The 13,590-nt window shown below is 44.0% G+C and overlaps 2 protein-coding genes across 3 annotated transcripts in view; both read left to right on the forward strand.

The window, feature by feature from the left end:
- Positions 1–1,952: 1,952 nt before the first annotated feature.
- LOC102378592 (protein-L-isoaspartate(D-aspartate) O-methyltransferase-like) lies at positions 1,953–9,109 on the forward strand. The gene is made up of 8 exons (XM_014517379.2): positions 1,953–2,141; positions 3,493–3,597; positions 5,190–5,221; positions 5,734–5,838; positions 6,533–6,653; positions 7,449–7,534; positions 7,748–7,917; positions 8,276–9,109. Exons 1-8 carry the CDS (start codon positions 2,024–2,026, stop codon positions 8,286–8,288), a joined length of 750 nt encoding a protein of 249 aa, XP_014372865.1. The 5' UTR covers positions 1,953–2,023; the 3' UTR covers positions 8,289–9,109.
- Positions 9,110–9,764: 655 nt separating this feature from the next.
- Positions 9,765–13,590, forward strand: part of RPUSD2 (RNA pseudouridylate synthase domain containing 2) — a 5,389-nt gene continuing 1,563 nt past the window's right edge. The window contains exons 1-2 of one of the 2 annotated variants that reach the window (XM_025197762.1): positions 9,765–10,620; positions 12,050–12,346. In XM_025197762.1, coding sequence (XP_025053547.1) covers positions 10,240–10,620; positions 12,050–12,346 — 678 coding nt within the window. In that variant the 5' untranslated portion in view covers positions 9,765–10,239. The remainder of the gene's footprint in view (positions 10,621–12,049; positions 12,347–13,590) is intronic. The other variant, XM_006018541.3, reaches the window with a different exon arrangement.

The raw sequence follows: 13,590 nt of genomic DNA on the forward strand, positions 1-13,590 counted from the left end.
AATGGAAAACAAATGCCCTGCTTCGTGCTCGTAATATTAACTCTTTTTAGATCTCCGTTCTGCCACCCAGAGATTTGTACTTGTATTGCTTGGCACTGATGTAATATTTCCTGATTAATTTCGACTATCCCTGCTCAGTGTTGAGTTGACCATTATTCAGTTTTTTAATGAATGACAAAGTTAGTGTAATTTCTGGTTCACATGCTTAAACATCTATGACTAAAGAGTAAAAAACCTTTCAAGCAAAAAGAATTTGCTTTAGCACAACCCTAAAAGCACATTTTTGCTTTAGTTCAACCCTAAAAGTGTGTGTTGGTACAGTAGGCTGTAAGTCAAACCTTTCCATATTCATTGTTTGGCATATAAAGATTATTAATTTTTGATAAATGTGTGGGTAGTAAAGGGATCAGAGGTTCGAATATCCACCCTTGCTAAAGATGCCGCATCTACCTAGCAGTTGCATATAAAAAAATATGGCTGCACAAGGCTGCCATTTTCAAAACTGTTTTCTATGGCCTGGCTCCCAGGTTGCCCGTACGCTAATAGTAGTTTATTAACTCTATTTAAAAGCAGGGCACTTGCTATTTTGTAAACTGTTGCAGCATGTAAGAGTAATAAAACCTCTACCATTACAAGAAATTACAGTAACTTTGATTTAATTCCAGCATCCTGGACAAACTCCTATTTAGCCTAAATTATGGAGTTTTTTTCTATGTAGGATTTCTTCTGTACATTCAGTTGGATGCATTTCCTGTGACCTGTTCTAATGTCTTGGATGGCATTACTCTGTACTGCTTAGCAGGGTGATAGGAGACTTGATGTGTAGCTCTGCTTTCAGACGTTACTGAAATAGCATTGTGGGTTTTGTGTTTGTTCGTCACTGGCTCTGCATCGAATGTATTTGAATCACGAGTAAATGTTTCTTCCAACCCCCAGCCTTGCAGGTTCAGCCTGGCCTCTTAGAGGAAATATAGGTTTCTTCCATTTTGCACATCATCACTAGTAATAATGATGCAGCAAGCCAGATTAAGCTGTCTGACACCTATCTTGAAGGTAGCCACCGGCATTGCAAGATTGGAATCTAAAAACATTTGGGTTGTCTTGGGATTCCTGGCTGACTAGAAGTTGAAGCACAGTGTGGAACAAAACAAAGCCATGGCTGTGCTGCCTCCCTGGGGCTAATGGAATTAAAACCTATTAAAACTTGTCAATATAGTCAGCAGTTCCGACCAAATGCACATAAGCAATAAGAGAATGACATTTTCTTTTTCATGGCAGAGCCATACTTCAGGTTGCTTCCTAGTAACCTGAGAAGTGTCATAAGGCACTTAAATGATTGGGCTTTTCTTCCCTGCCTTGGCTTCTTAAGTGAGGAGCAATTTTCTGTTTCTGGGAATAAAAGAAAAGAAAAAGCAGCTTCATGTATGTGCCATAATAACAGCCTATATAATTATGATTGTAGCAGCAAGGTTTGAGGCCGTGTTGCCCACATTGCTTAAACTTGGTTAACTTGTCAATAATGGAAAAATAACTGTGGAGCTTATTACAGTAGCTTGTCAGGTGTTACTGGGAACAGTTAAATCTGCTAAAACCATGATTCACTGATGGTTGGGAAGTACAGAAAATGAGTAGCTAGATATAGAACCTTTTACTTCTGAATTGTTGGTTAAAATCCAGGCCAAGACGACGGTGATAGAAAGCCACTGCCATGCATGTTTGGTCATGTCATTTCATTTCCCTAGGAAGTGGTGTTTCCATCACAGCTAGCAGCATAAGGACTGTAATTCCTCATAGTAGCTGTGGCTACTTCATGGTTAGAGGTCTTGATTCTCCAGGACAATAATAGAGTACATGTCTAAACTTGTGTAATGGCTGCAAGAGTTGTATGTACAAGACTTACACAACAGTTAGGATTGGGAAGGGTTTTGATTTTTGTGCTGGGTGTCCTAGCTCACTTGTATGTCTCTCTCTTTCACTGTGACTGTCAGACCAGGGCTGGGACACCACTGTAAGTTTCTCTGTAATGAGCTCTGTGCTGCAATTTGCTGTATTTACTGCGCTCATGGGACTGTTTCTGGCCAGAACCATGGCCTGGACTTCAAGTGGGAAAACACATGCTGAGCTTATCAACAATCTTTACAGTGAGTATCAACAGCAGCTCTGTTCAGGGCTCATATTTAAAGCTGCTGATGAAACTTGTTGGCACTTTATAATAGCTGCATATTTTATCCATTGTTCTAAAATGTCATGCTTGAGTTTTTGCAGTTTTATATGCCTAAGCTTCAGAGTCTACCAACTTAAACGTGCTCTGGTTAGAGTTAGAAGTGGGTCATGATGCTAGATATACTGGGGAAAGCTAATGCATATCAGTGTCCACCTTGGTTATCTTTGATTTGAGTTTCTCTCGCCGCTCACTAAAACAGTATGGCCATCTCTTTAAGATGCTCTGGAAGATTATATCATTCTAACCACAGGGAAACTCTGTCTGATAAAAGCAAGCTCTTCTTGCAGTCAGTTCTTCAGGCTGTTACCACCAAGGATTGGAAATTTTGGGCATTTCCCCTCCATTTTGGACAATGAGTCAGGCTGTAATTGTAACAGCTTGGAACTCTCTTACTAGAGCAGGGGTAGCCTACCTGTAGCACACATCACACAGCATGAGCAACCTCTATGTATGGCACATGGCACAATGGGTGTAGAACAGAAAGCAGAACAGCAGATGGGGAAAGGGATCAGAGTGGCATTCAAGGAGCATGTGGGGCTTAGTTTGCGCTGCACCTGCCAAAAAAGGTTGGCCCCCACTGCTAGTGTCACAGTACTATTTGTCACAGCATGGATTGCTACAGGAAAAGTAGGAATGAAGAAACTACATAATTCCATGTTTCTCACCCTGCCAGTGTGCCTTGAAACCAGATCCAAAGGAACCACTGCCAGAAGGGAGAGTGTAATTCAATCTCTGCCTCATTAATCGTTGGCCTATTTATTGAGACTGCCAAATGTAGTGTTATGTAAACACCTTCCTGCTGGTAGCTGGACTAAAGCCATCAACCCTTTCCACACCAGGCATCCAACAGCTACTGCAAACAGAGACAGTCCAAGCAGGGTGCAGGGCTCAGGGCAAATCAGCCTGTGCGGTGCCCCGCCCCTGAACACAAGGAAGCTGGCGGCAGATTCAGCGGCGGTGGCGAGTGGCCGGATGTGAAGCCAGCGGCAGCGTAGCAGTCCACCCGGCTCCGCAGGGCTCTCCAAAGCACAGGGCCTGGGGCAGTTGCCCCAACTGCTGCCCCCTCCTGGGATGGCCCTGCCTGCAAGATAGCTGCTTTTACCCCTTACTGGTTTGAGTTAATTGCGGGTCAGTAATGTGGACACAGGTAGCACTGTTATCAAGCCCTATCACCCTCCTTACCAGGCTAGCCATCCACCTGCCTTTCTTTTAAACCTGTACACTTTGCATTACTGAATTTTTAATGTCCTCTCCATCTCTTTTTGTAGAAAATGGTGTGATTAAATCTGAGAGAGTCTTTGACGTGCTACTGGCAACAGACAGAGCACACTACATCAAGTACTACCCATACATGGATTCACCGCAGTCAATAGGTAAGAAACTTGTGGTGGTTTTCTAGTGTTGTGTACAGTAAAACCCAGAATTCTTTGTATCAGGGTGGGTCTGACCCACTTAATTTTCAGTGTTTTGCCAAATTAAGAATGAGCTGTTCTGCTGATTGCTGTTGCTTTTAACTTCAAAGGGTGCTACTTTTCCACTTAGTTACAGCTCATCAGCAGGTCCTGCACAGTTGAGTAGAGAAGCAGCACCCTTTATAATAAAAGCAACAGCAAACAGCTGTTGGAGCACCTCAGGGGTCATGTACAGTTGTTTCCTACGGCTGTATACACCCAGCTAATTCGCCAACCCTCATCTTCCCAGTAGCCTAATGAACCTAACCCTACATAAAACCCTAGTTCTTGTGTTCAGTGGTTACCATGATCTACAAGGGTGGAAGGATGTGGGCGAGTTGTCAGGTCTTGGTTCATTATGCTAGCAAGCCTTTCTTTGGAATAGTGGCTGAGCGCTAGAAAAGGGGATGAGGGCAGTCTATCTGTGCTTACGCTACTTGATGCATCAATAATCAATCATCTTGAGCCACCTTGAGAATTCTACTAAGAAAAACTGAGAATTTGCCCTTTGGAAGTTGAGAGTGCTAAGACATGACAAGAGGGACACTGACAAGAGGACACTGACTTTTTGAAATGTAAACTGCTTATTAAGTAGACTGGACTGATGGTTTGAAGATCAGCCCAGAACATTGGCAGATGATTCTTTATTTGTTTAAATTTTACAAATACTTGGAACCCACAAGTCCAGTTGACTTCAGTAGAAGCTATGGACACTTGGTATCTGACAGTGAACCAGAAAAAGGAAAAACCAAGGCAGAACCCCCTGTAGATTCACAAACAAATCAGATAAATTCAAACAGTAGAAACCCAGAGGAAAATGGCATTCCCATATGCCCTGTGTAAGGCACTGGGCACTCTCAGGACCTGACTAGTAAAGACAACTTCTTTTAAATAACTTCCCTGCTCCTTGCAAATCAGAAAGCAATGGGATTTTTTTTTTAAAGGCAGTAAATACTGGAGAGAAAAAAATCTTTCTTCTTCGCAATCGCCCCCTCATCTGGCATGGCTGAGACAAGTTTGAACACTATGTGGGCGATATACTTAACAATAGTAGGTCAACATGTTGAGTGAAGCTGTAGGAACCCTTATGTTCAAGGTATGGAGCCATTTTGGCTTTTTCCCATTCACAGAGATTCGCATTTGTTCTAAATAATTTCATTGCAACTTATTTTATAAAATGTGCAGATAACAAGCGTGACCACAACAGTGTAGCATCCACGTTTTTTGGAATCGGATAAGCCATTCTACAATACAGCATTTTCCTGAAGTTATAAGGTGTAATGACCCAACTGCATATGCATATTATATATTTGTCTGCCTGACAACTATTCTGCTGCTACTGATACTCCTAAAGGAGGAAGCTTTCAGTTTCGTACCTCCAAGAAATGAGAAATAAAAAAAAGCTTTCAATATTGGAAGAGTGAAAACATTTCTCTTCAGAAAATATCTCGGTAGTTATTCCTCTCATCTTAATTTCTTACTAATTATTGACTTTGTCAATGTTTTCCTTTCAGGATACAAGGCTACAATCAGTGCACCCCACATGGTGAGAGAAAATTTTCCAGTCTAGCAAAATTGGGAATAGCTTTTATCTTAAGTTGTAATATCAAGGTGATGTGGGTCCTATACACATGACTCCTTATTGCTTTGGCTGCTGCTGGGTGTCTGATGTGTGAACAGCTTGTTAGGAGTTTTAAAGAAGGATGGGGCAAATTTGAAAAAACAAAGCACTTGAAATAGCATGCTCAAGGTAACAGTTGTTATCAAACTATTACAGGATTAAAGATTTGCTTTTGCATGAGATCCTCTTTCTCCACAAGCCTTCTTTTTCCTGCTCCACATCTCACAAGTGAAATCTATTTTCCTGTTAACTTCCAAAGATACTGTTAATAAAAACTGTACCAAAAAGTCAACACTGCAACTTTAATTCACCGCAAAAAACACAATCTTGCTTGCCCAATAATAACTTATTTTAAAAAAGGAAAGTTTGGGAGAGTAATATGTGAAATTAATAACTCTGTGAAAGTGTATAAGAGCATGTTGTTGATATCTCCACAGCATGCTCATGCTCTGGAATTACTGAAGGATCAGCTAGTGGAAGGAGCAAAGGCACTGGATGTGGGATCAGGAAGTGGATATCTTACAGCTTGCTTTGCAAGAATGGTGAGTAAAGTACAAAATTGCTTCCTTACTAGTGACAGATATGGGAAGAAGTAACCTGCTTCTTAAAAAGGACAAGTCCATTGTGTTTTCTTTTCTTCCTCGGAACAGTTTAAGATGAGATAAATATGATTGTTTCAGCCAGTTCTGGAGGCTAAACTAGTGCTGTATCTGGCAAGAGTAGCATCATCGTAGCGGCCAAATCAATCCAAAAAAATTGAAGGGAGTGAATTAATCTGCTTCTGCACATGCCATTCTGACACTTCTTAATTGCTTCCTAAATTGGAGAAAAAAGATAACAGAAAGGAAAGGCCCTTCCAAAAATAATTTCTCAGAGCTCTAGAAGCCCAGACAAGGCACACCCCTGCCACAGAGCTGGGTATCTCATTACAAACAAATCCTGCCAAGGAAACCTACTATTTATTTTTTTACAACCTTACTATGGTAGATAAAGCTTTCCTAAGGAAGATTTACTAGGAATTTCCATGGGGGACAGTGCTTTTGCTAATAACAAACATAACTTGGTCTTCACATCACTCTAAGTACAACGTTTACAACTAAATACAGCCTCTTATTCAAAGGTTTATGAGACACAATTTCTTTAATTCTCTATCATCTCTCTACTGGAATGGTAAGGCACTCTGTAAAATACAGTCAACCTATGCATGAGCTAGCGTATCCATGTTTGTCTTTGCAGGTGGGTCCCACAGGGAAGGCAGTGGGCATAGAGCACATTGAAAAGCTGGTCCATGAATCCAGAAGAAATGTCGAAGAAGATGACGCAACCCTGCTCACCTCTGGCCGTATGAAACTTGTAGGTGAGCTGTGTAGCCTGTAACCTCAGTATTTCATTCCCCTCTATGAACATACTCTAAACTGGCAGCACTTGGCACTTGCTGCTTATTGAGATCTGTTTTTCTAAGTGGCCAATGTGATTTACTAGTGATACGAATGCATGCACCTGTCACAATGATATCTGAGTGCTTCTATGGACCATTTGTTGCTGTGTGTAAATTACTGTCTTTATTTTTCTGCCAATGAACTTGGTTTCTCTGTGCTAAGTATGAATTAAAGCTAGATGATGAATAGCATTGATTAGAGCCATATGAAGCAGGCAAGTGCCATTCAATCTATCCATTTCTGAAAAGTTTTTTCACTACTCCTTATAAGGGTGTAATAACACTTTTCTTTCAGTCTGGAGCCTCTTCAGTAAAGACCAGATAATCATACTGAATAACTTGGTTTGTTTCTCTGAGCAGATCTCCAGCATAAACTACAAAACTCTTCTTTTGTTGTGACCCACCTGTACACACTAACCTGTGTTACCCAGGACCCCTCCCAATTCTGATTTTTTTTTTTTTTCTTCTTTCTATACAGTACAAGTAATGCCAGTTTACAGAATCTCTTCCCTTTCTCTTCTTTTAAAAAGTAACTTCAAATAGTAGCCTCCCTTTCTAAGAGATTTCTGGTACAATTCAATTTTTTCTTGGCAGTCTGAAGTTCTTGAATATAATTTGTCCACAAATGCTTTTCTCATCTAGGTGTCACACGCAAGAAAAGATTGGGTTTCTCTCTGAACAAGCATCTTCACACTTAATTTTTTCTCTCCACAGTTGGAGATGGTAGAAAGGGATATCCTGAAGAAGCCCCTTATGATGCCATCCATGTTGGAGCGGCAGCACCCACTGTACCAAAGGAGGTAAAAATGAACAGATATTGTTTCACATCAGTGGTTGTAATGGAATTCAAATAAGCTAGAAGAAAAACACTTAATTGTCACTCCATTCTGTTTTTCATGAAGTCAGCAATCCTGTATTTCTGCAGAAAATAATCATGTGGCTCAACTAGCTTTTGTCTTTTCTTTATTCATCTGATTCTGGCCCTTACTAATATTGATTCTTTTCTTTGCCAGTTGCTAAATGAATTGAAGCCAGGAGGTCGGTTGATCTTGCCAGTGGGTCCTGAAGGTGGAAACCAGGTTTTAATGCAGTATGACAAAACTAATGATGGGCAAATTGTGGAAACACAACTGATGGGTGTGATCTATGTTCCTCTGACAGATAAGGAGAAGCAGTGGCCTCGGTAAAAAGTTTGTTCCCTTGAGAATGATTTTTCTCTTGCTTACCTATCTCACTGGCAAGACATTGTGGGACAAGTTTACTTCTCCAGAGTCCCTTGACACTACTGGAGAAAGATTCCTTAGACTCCTAGCTGATGCTGCCTGCAAAACGCAGAAGGAAGGGACTTAACATGCTTGCACACAGTAATAGGAGATGCACACTGCTCTGTTACATAAAGATTAATGGAGCTTGCTAGCTTTCACAGCCTGTTCTTTCATGTAATAAATATTGTATTCATATTGATACTTGCATTGAACCGAAGGAAGATGCTGAATCTATACAAAACAGTAACTTGGTTGCCTTTTCCCCCTCCCTTTTAGGGATGAAATCTGAGAGATTGATATCACTTATGAAATAACCTCGGAAAACAGATGAACCAGTATCTGAAAAAAAGAACTGTAGATGTGTATGGCTTTGCTTTTTAAATGGAAGTTCTGCTTAGTGGACACATTGCAAAAGCAAGTGTTCCTTTTAAGAATTCAAATTGGAAGGGTGAGGGAGGAAGATTCCTCCAGATCAAGTAGTGGCCAAATTACCAAGCACTGGAGCCCTTGTCTGATCTCTTACTCGATACCCATGTTAAAACAGAGTACAGCTGTTTGTTTGCTCGGCCATGAATAAAATATCTGTGTAAATCAAGAAGAGGTGAGTGCACAAACAGGTAGATATGAATTCTCAAATCTGTGTTGAACTTGATTGTGAACTGTATTGCATTCTTGACTTCATCTAATGCTTGAAGAATTACAAAATGTCTTGATACTTTAGAGGTTATAAATGTATCCAGTGCAACAAGCAAGCTCTCATTTGTCATTTTAATCTCCTACATTAAATGTGGTTTGCTTCCGAGGATACCACGTAGTTCATCTGCTATAGCAATGCCAGGTCCTTCCAAAACTAGGACTTGATGTGAACAGCCCTATATACTTATTTAGAGTTGAGAAGGTATCCTAAGGCTTGTGAATTAATCACTTTGCACCTGTTTTGTGCCTTGCTTTATTTCACAAAGGCTTTATGTTCCCAGGAACCAAAATGTGTGATATGACAAGCATGAGGTAGGGTTGCAACTTTCCTTTAACTTGCTGCTGTTTGAAGTTTCTTTGTAACGTGGGGATATTTTTGGAATCACTAATTTAATAAACCAGTATTAATTACGAGTATGTGAGTTGATGGGGAACAGGTGGCACTATTTTATTTTCTCCTGTTTAAAGATCAGACTTTTTAGCAACCACAACTGCAGCTAGATGTTGTGGTGTGATGCACAGCACCTCCTGTCACGTGGTGCTCACACGCTGCTGTCATGTAGAACCAGCCCCATGGGCCTTTTAGATAGGGTGACCATATATATGACAGTCCCCACCCCAAAGTCAGCAGTGCTGCTGCAAGCAGAGGCAGAGTGGCATGGTGTACCAGGCAGGCTGGCAGCAGTGGTAAAAAATAAAATGTAACTAATTGCATGTTTTTATTTTGAATTGAACTACTGTAGTGGTACAGCTATGCACAGCCTAGCGCACACTGGCACAGCTGTGCACATGCTTGCCAAGCTACGCGCACTTGTCAGGGGACTCAAACCTGTAGCAGAGGGGAGCCAGCATCATTGCTGTGCCAGTGGCATGAAGCTGATGTCTCCCTGCCTGGGGAGAGCCCGAGAGCTGGCAGGGGGCAGTGCTGCCCCTGCCTGCCCACCTGGCTGCAGGTAGCGCACCCCTGCTCAGGCTGAGCACACCACGCTCCTCAGGGCAGCCCAGTCCCCACCCTGTGCACGGCCGGGGCAAAGCGGAGTGGTGCAACACTCGGGGCTCCCCGCGGGGGCGGAGCTGCCCCCAGGCCACAAGAGGACTGAGCTGGGGGCCTAAGCAGGGATGGGGTGAGGTGCAACACCAGCTCCTGCAGCGCCCTGCCCAGCCCTGCCTGAGGCCGAGCCGGCCGCTGGGGACAGGGGTGGAGCGGAGCCTGGAGCTGGAGAGACCCGCGCTCCCGCCAGGGGAGGGCTCCAGGCAGGGCGGCCGCTCCCTGCCCCGGCCCCCGCTGAGGCTGCAAGTGCGGCGGGCTCCAGCCCACCCGCGGCTTTGCGTCAGCTTCCTCCAACGGCAGGGCCGGCACCGCCCCCCTCGCCGGGCCCAGGGGGCCTGCGACTGCAGCATCGCCCGGATTGTGCGTCAGCCGGCGCCGAGAGAGGCGATTAGCCTGCGTCACAGCTCCGCGTCGGGCGGGGCCACGTGGGCGCTTGCTACTGATGCTGTGCCGGGGCCTGCTGTGCCCGGCATCGGCCTAGAGAAGCCCGGCAATGGCGGAGGCGACAGCGGGCGGGCCGGGCCGGGAGGGCGGCGAGCAGGACACGCCGCCCGCGGCCAAGAGGCGGCGGCTACAGGGGGGTGGGGCGGAGCGCTTCGTGCCGCCACCGCGGAAGCTGAACCCGGGCGTGAGCTTCAGCGAGGCGCACTTCGCCGAGACTAGCTACTACTTCGAGGACGGCCTGCGCAAGGTGCGGCCCTACTACTTCGACTTCCAGACCTACTGCAAGGGCCGCTGGGTGGGCAAGAGCCTGCTGCACTTCTTCGCCTCCGAGTTCCGCGCCCACCCGCTCGCCTACTACCGCGTCGCCGCCCGCGCAGGCCGCCTCCGCCTCAACGAGCAGCCCGTGCGGGACCTCGACGTCGTGCTCAAGGTGCGCGGCCAGCAGCGGGGCCTTGAATCAAAGAAAGCCGCCGGCTGGGCCCCAGGGTCAGCAGAGGAGCTGGAAAAGCTCGTGGGGGGCAGCTCATCTTGGCAGCAAGGGGAGGCAGGCACAGCAGCACCTGGGGGGGTGAGGATCCTCTGAGGAGTGCAGCAGGGAGCTCAGGAGTGTCAGTGCCCTTCTGCCCCGTGAGGAGCTTCCCCAGCTCTTTGCCACACAAGAACAGCTGTGCTGTGTTTTCCACACTTGAAAAGCAAGTGACAACCGAGAGCTGCCATGTTCCAATTTGCCCATGAGCTTTGTCAACGGCAGCCTTCAATCCAGCCTGGTGTGGAGGTGGGGCATCTGCCTTTCAGATTTTTAGTGAGGGCCTGAAATAAAGGTCATGCCAAAGAGCCCAGAATAAGTCTTGAAATTAGCTGAATGTCACATAATAAAGTTGCTCGCTAGCTCCTGACTATAGCTGCTGTAGTAGGCAGAGTGCATGTGCCAGAGGAACGGAGCTGATGTGTGATGTCAGCTTGTCACCGTTCCTGTGCTGTGGTTTTTCAGTTGCATTCAGGAGCTGCTGAGGTGGTTTGTCGGTTTGTAGGCAAGATTTACTTGTGATGATGACATAGTGCAAGATGGGGTTTTGTCTCTTCCTGGCTTGATAAAATGGGACAGGTCGCGCACACGAGTACAAGTCTGGGCTGTGCAGAGAGAGCCCCACTAAATCTGTGTGCACTCATTCTGGAAACTGAAGCCATGCAACTGCATTAGCGTGGCAGTGGGCCCAGGCTAACAAGCCATAATCTAATCAAACTTGGGTACAGCCGCTTATTCTGCTTGTTCTGGAGCTAACTTGAATATTCGTGTTTTCATGGTGCAGGGTGTCTTGGGGTGCTGTGTGAAAATGCAGTAGCCTCTGTAAGTGCCGTAATTGGAAAGTAAGAAGTCTTGCTGTTAGGAGCAGATAAACTTATGCAAGAAACCTGTCAGCAGAATTCACTGCTGCAGGAGTTTAAAAGTAACATTTTATCTTTCTAGAAAGTACTGTGTAACTTCAAGTACAGCTTCAAAACTAAAGGTAAAAGGAAACAGTTTTCCAGAACCTACAGCATCAAACCTGCAGCAAATAAGATTTACACGGAGGAGAGAAAAGGGTAGTTTTGCATAACAGTAGTGGGTTGTATTGAGTTTTCCCTTGTCTAAGAAACATTAAGCACAGTATCATTACTTGAAGCGGGTAATTGAATTGGATGGCCCAATATGCTGAGTCATTGCAGTATATCCTATTTTCCAATATATTTTCAGTTTGTTTCTTAAACACTGTTGAGTCCACACTTGTGCTGGAATGGAGGATACATATGTTCCCTATTTCTAACGAAAAGGACACTTTGGGAGATTCTCTCTTCCAGTAATTTTGTTTCGCTTGTAGAATAATGACTTCCTGAGGAATACTGCGCATCGCCATGAGCCTCCAGTCACCGCTCAGCCTATTCAGGTTTTGGCAGAGAATGATGAGATGGTTGTTGTGGACAAACCCTCTTCTCTGCCAGTACACCCATGTGGCCGATTTCGACACAACACCGTCATCTTCATCTTGGGAAAAGAGCATAACCTCAAAGAGTTGCACACTATTCACCGGCTTGACCGCATGACTTCTGGTGTGCTTATGTTTGCCAAGACTTTAGAAGTGTCCAAGAGGATTGATGAGCAAGTTCGACAGCGGCAGGTAAGGTTGAGGTCTTAAGCAGTTCTCGAAGTGCATCTTTAAAGAGCTCTGAAAGCATGTTTAGTTAAAGTAAAGCCTGTTGGCCAAAGTTTTGAGTACAGCCTGTGCCTAAGGGCATTTCAGTTTAGGGTCTGTTATTTCAAAAGGTCATGTGTTAGTGTTAAAGGTGAAGGCATTTGTATACATTGCATTTCCCACAAGCTGCTTTTGGGAGACCATTAGGCTGTGCTTAGGTGCCACAGTCAATGGGACGGTAGGATTAAGAGAGATTACATTTTCTACATATGACCTCTTGGTCATGATATGAGATGGATTCTGTCTTGTCTCAGACCTGCCCTACTTCATTTTATCAGCTCATATAATACTTGAACATAATTTATTCTAGTTTATCCTTGTCAAAAATCTCCCTTTCCAAACCTAGAGTTCCACATATTGGTGATTTGTCTTCCCCAGAGAACAAAGGATTTATTGATATTTTTATTAATAACCTATTTCAGAAGTGCTCAACCTCTGACTTGTTAGCAAATAAAAACCTAGGATTCCAGACTAGCCCAGGGATTGACATGACACCTCATTCGATAAGTGACGGAAAGGCTTTATTTACTTTATTTATTTACTTTATTTACAAGTATTCAAAATCAAGTCAAGTGAGCCCAAACCAAATCAAAGTCCAGTAATTAGCTATAAGGCAGTGATTTCTCACCAAACAGGCGACAAAGAGGCAGTCTGTTTCTCTTCAATTTCTCGAGTAAGTCGGGCACATCAGCAACTGGTGTCAGAGACATTTCTCACTCTTGAAGCACACACGCTGTTTGCTGTTTTACTGCCTTTTTATACCCTTAACTTAGCATCTTCAAAGCATTCTTTTAGTTGTTTAAATCAAGAGAGTCCCAAGCAGTAATTGATGGGGAAAATCCTGTTAATGAACCTGCTCATTACTGGTTATCAGAAATTCTAATTTGAATGAGTTACCTTCTTCAGTAACAAGAGGTTATCCAGTTTGGAACATGTCAAGAAACTGATTAACAGCCAGGAAAAACATGCGCGTCCTTGGACTAAATCAGGAGTAGACATCTATCACATATGGAGAATGTCTCTTCCTGCACATCAACACGAGTTAATCGCAAAAGAAATATTTACCATACTAATTAATCACTGCCCTACTTCCATTTTGAAAGGTATAAAATTTGCCTGTACATTTTTTGGGATGGTGGCCTTCAATCTAGCATAGTATAGATGTGGGC

The sequence above is a fragment of the Alligator sinensis genome, unplaced genomic scaffold (genome assembly GCF_000455745.1).
Source record: "Alligator sinensis unplaced genomic scaffold, ASM45574v1 scaffold262_1, whole genome shotgun sequence".
Lineage (NCBI taxonomy): Eukaryota > Metazoa > Chordata > Crocodylia > Alligatoridae > Alligator > Alligator sinensis.